Genomic DNA, 1370 nt, shown 5'->3' with positions numbered 1-1370 from the left:
CTGAGATGTATTTCATTTTTATTTTTTATTAATTCATTTTTTAATTTTTGCATAGATAAGAAATTACTTTAAACTCTTACTGGGGCAAGGATATGGCAGTGCTGGTCCTTAAATTCTAGTTTCTTATCAGATGTCTATGTTTCATTAATGGTTGATGGTTTGATTCTGCAGCAGTAAAGGAMTTTTAACTGTGATAAAACATATGCATGGGTTTTGGAATATATTCACTGATGTGTACAGTATTTGTTGTTTGTATTACATAACTCATGTTTGGAGTTTTCAAAATTTTATGGTAGACTTTGTGTAATACTTTATGCTTTGCAGATGTTAAGGTTCACACACAATATTTAATCATTATCACTGAAATTAACAAATCCATCCTCAGGGATTTGACAGCTCTGGAAGTGATGATGAAACAGCATCAGGAGCTGAAAACCAAAATAGATGGTCGCAGCAAGACCATACAACAGTGTGCAGACCTTGGCAAGATTTTAATAGCTGCAGGCAACCCTGCATCAGAGGAGGTCAGATAAACTGCACAATTTTACTAACACACATATCAAAAACACACTTTAAATGTCATAATACTAAGTCTTCAAGACACTGTGTTCATTTCTGTAATCTACTTGTCACAACAGATAAAGGAGAAGTTGGATTGTCTGTTGACCAAGCAGAAGGATCTTGTGGAGAAATGGGACAAACACCAGGAAAGGTTACAGTGCAGTAAGTAATAAAAGCACCCAACACAGTTACGCACACATTTTCTGTAATATGCACTATCCCTTCTTAATTAAATAAACAAACACAATATTATCTTTAAACACACACTTGGCTAAAGATATAACAAATTCAAAGCTGCATGTCCTTTAACTCTGACTTGACATCACACATTCATGTTGATCATGACTGCAACAGTAAGACTGACATCCAACACAAATACAGACCTGTGGAATCTGTTTCGTTTTTCACTAATTCTTTAAAACAAATTATTTCATGTTTCATGATATAATCACCTATTTTAACATGGGRTGTTCTCAAACCCACCCTAATGCTTTCTTGGTCTGAAGCAGAGGCCTACCAGTAGATAAAGGAGGTCCTGGATGCCCCAATGCTGTATATTGTGGATTGCGGGGTATTTTTTGGCGGAACGGTGGCTCAGTTGGTAGAGCTGATGCCTCTCAGCAAGAAGGTCACCSGTTCAAATCCCGGTCCGGGGACCTTTCTGGGTAGAGTTTGCATGTTCTCTCCGGGTACTCCGGCTTCCTCCCACAGACCAAAAACATGACTGTTAGGTTAATTGATAACTCTAAATTGTCTCTAGGTGTGAGTGAGAGTGAATGGTTGTTTGTCTCGTTTGTCTCTATGTGTGG

At 37.6% G+C, this 1370-nt stretch overlaps 1 protein-coding gene across 1 annotated transcript in view; it reads left to right on the top strand.

Annotated features, from left to right (window-relative positions):
• The window catches only part of LOC106511375 (spectrin beta chain, non-erythrocytic 4), a gene marked incomplete at both ends in the record, with an annotated part of 10955 nt that overhangs the window by 2847 nt on the left and 6738 nt on the right, over window positions 1–1370 (top strand). Inside the window, 2 exon segments of the mRNA XM_014000131.1 lie at window positions 386–524; window positions 639–723. Coding sequence (XP_013855585.1) covers window positions 386–524; window positions 639–723 — 224 coding nt within the window.

Source organism: Austrofundulus limnaeus, unplaced genomic scaffold (genome assembly GCF_001266775.1).
Source record: "Austrofundulus limnaeus strain Quisiro unplaced genomic scaffold, Austrofundulus_limnaeus-1.0 Scaffold2727, whole genome shotgun sequence".
Classification (NCBI taxonomy): domain Eukaryota; kingdom Metazoa; phylum Chordata; class Actinopteri; order Cyprinodontiformes; family Rivulidae; genus Austrofundulus; species Austrofundulus limnaeus.
This window is presented reverse-complemented; position numbering and strand designations above follow the sequence as displayed.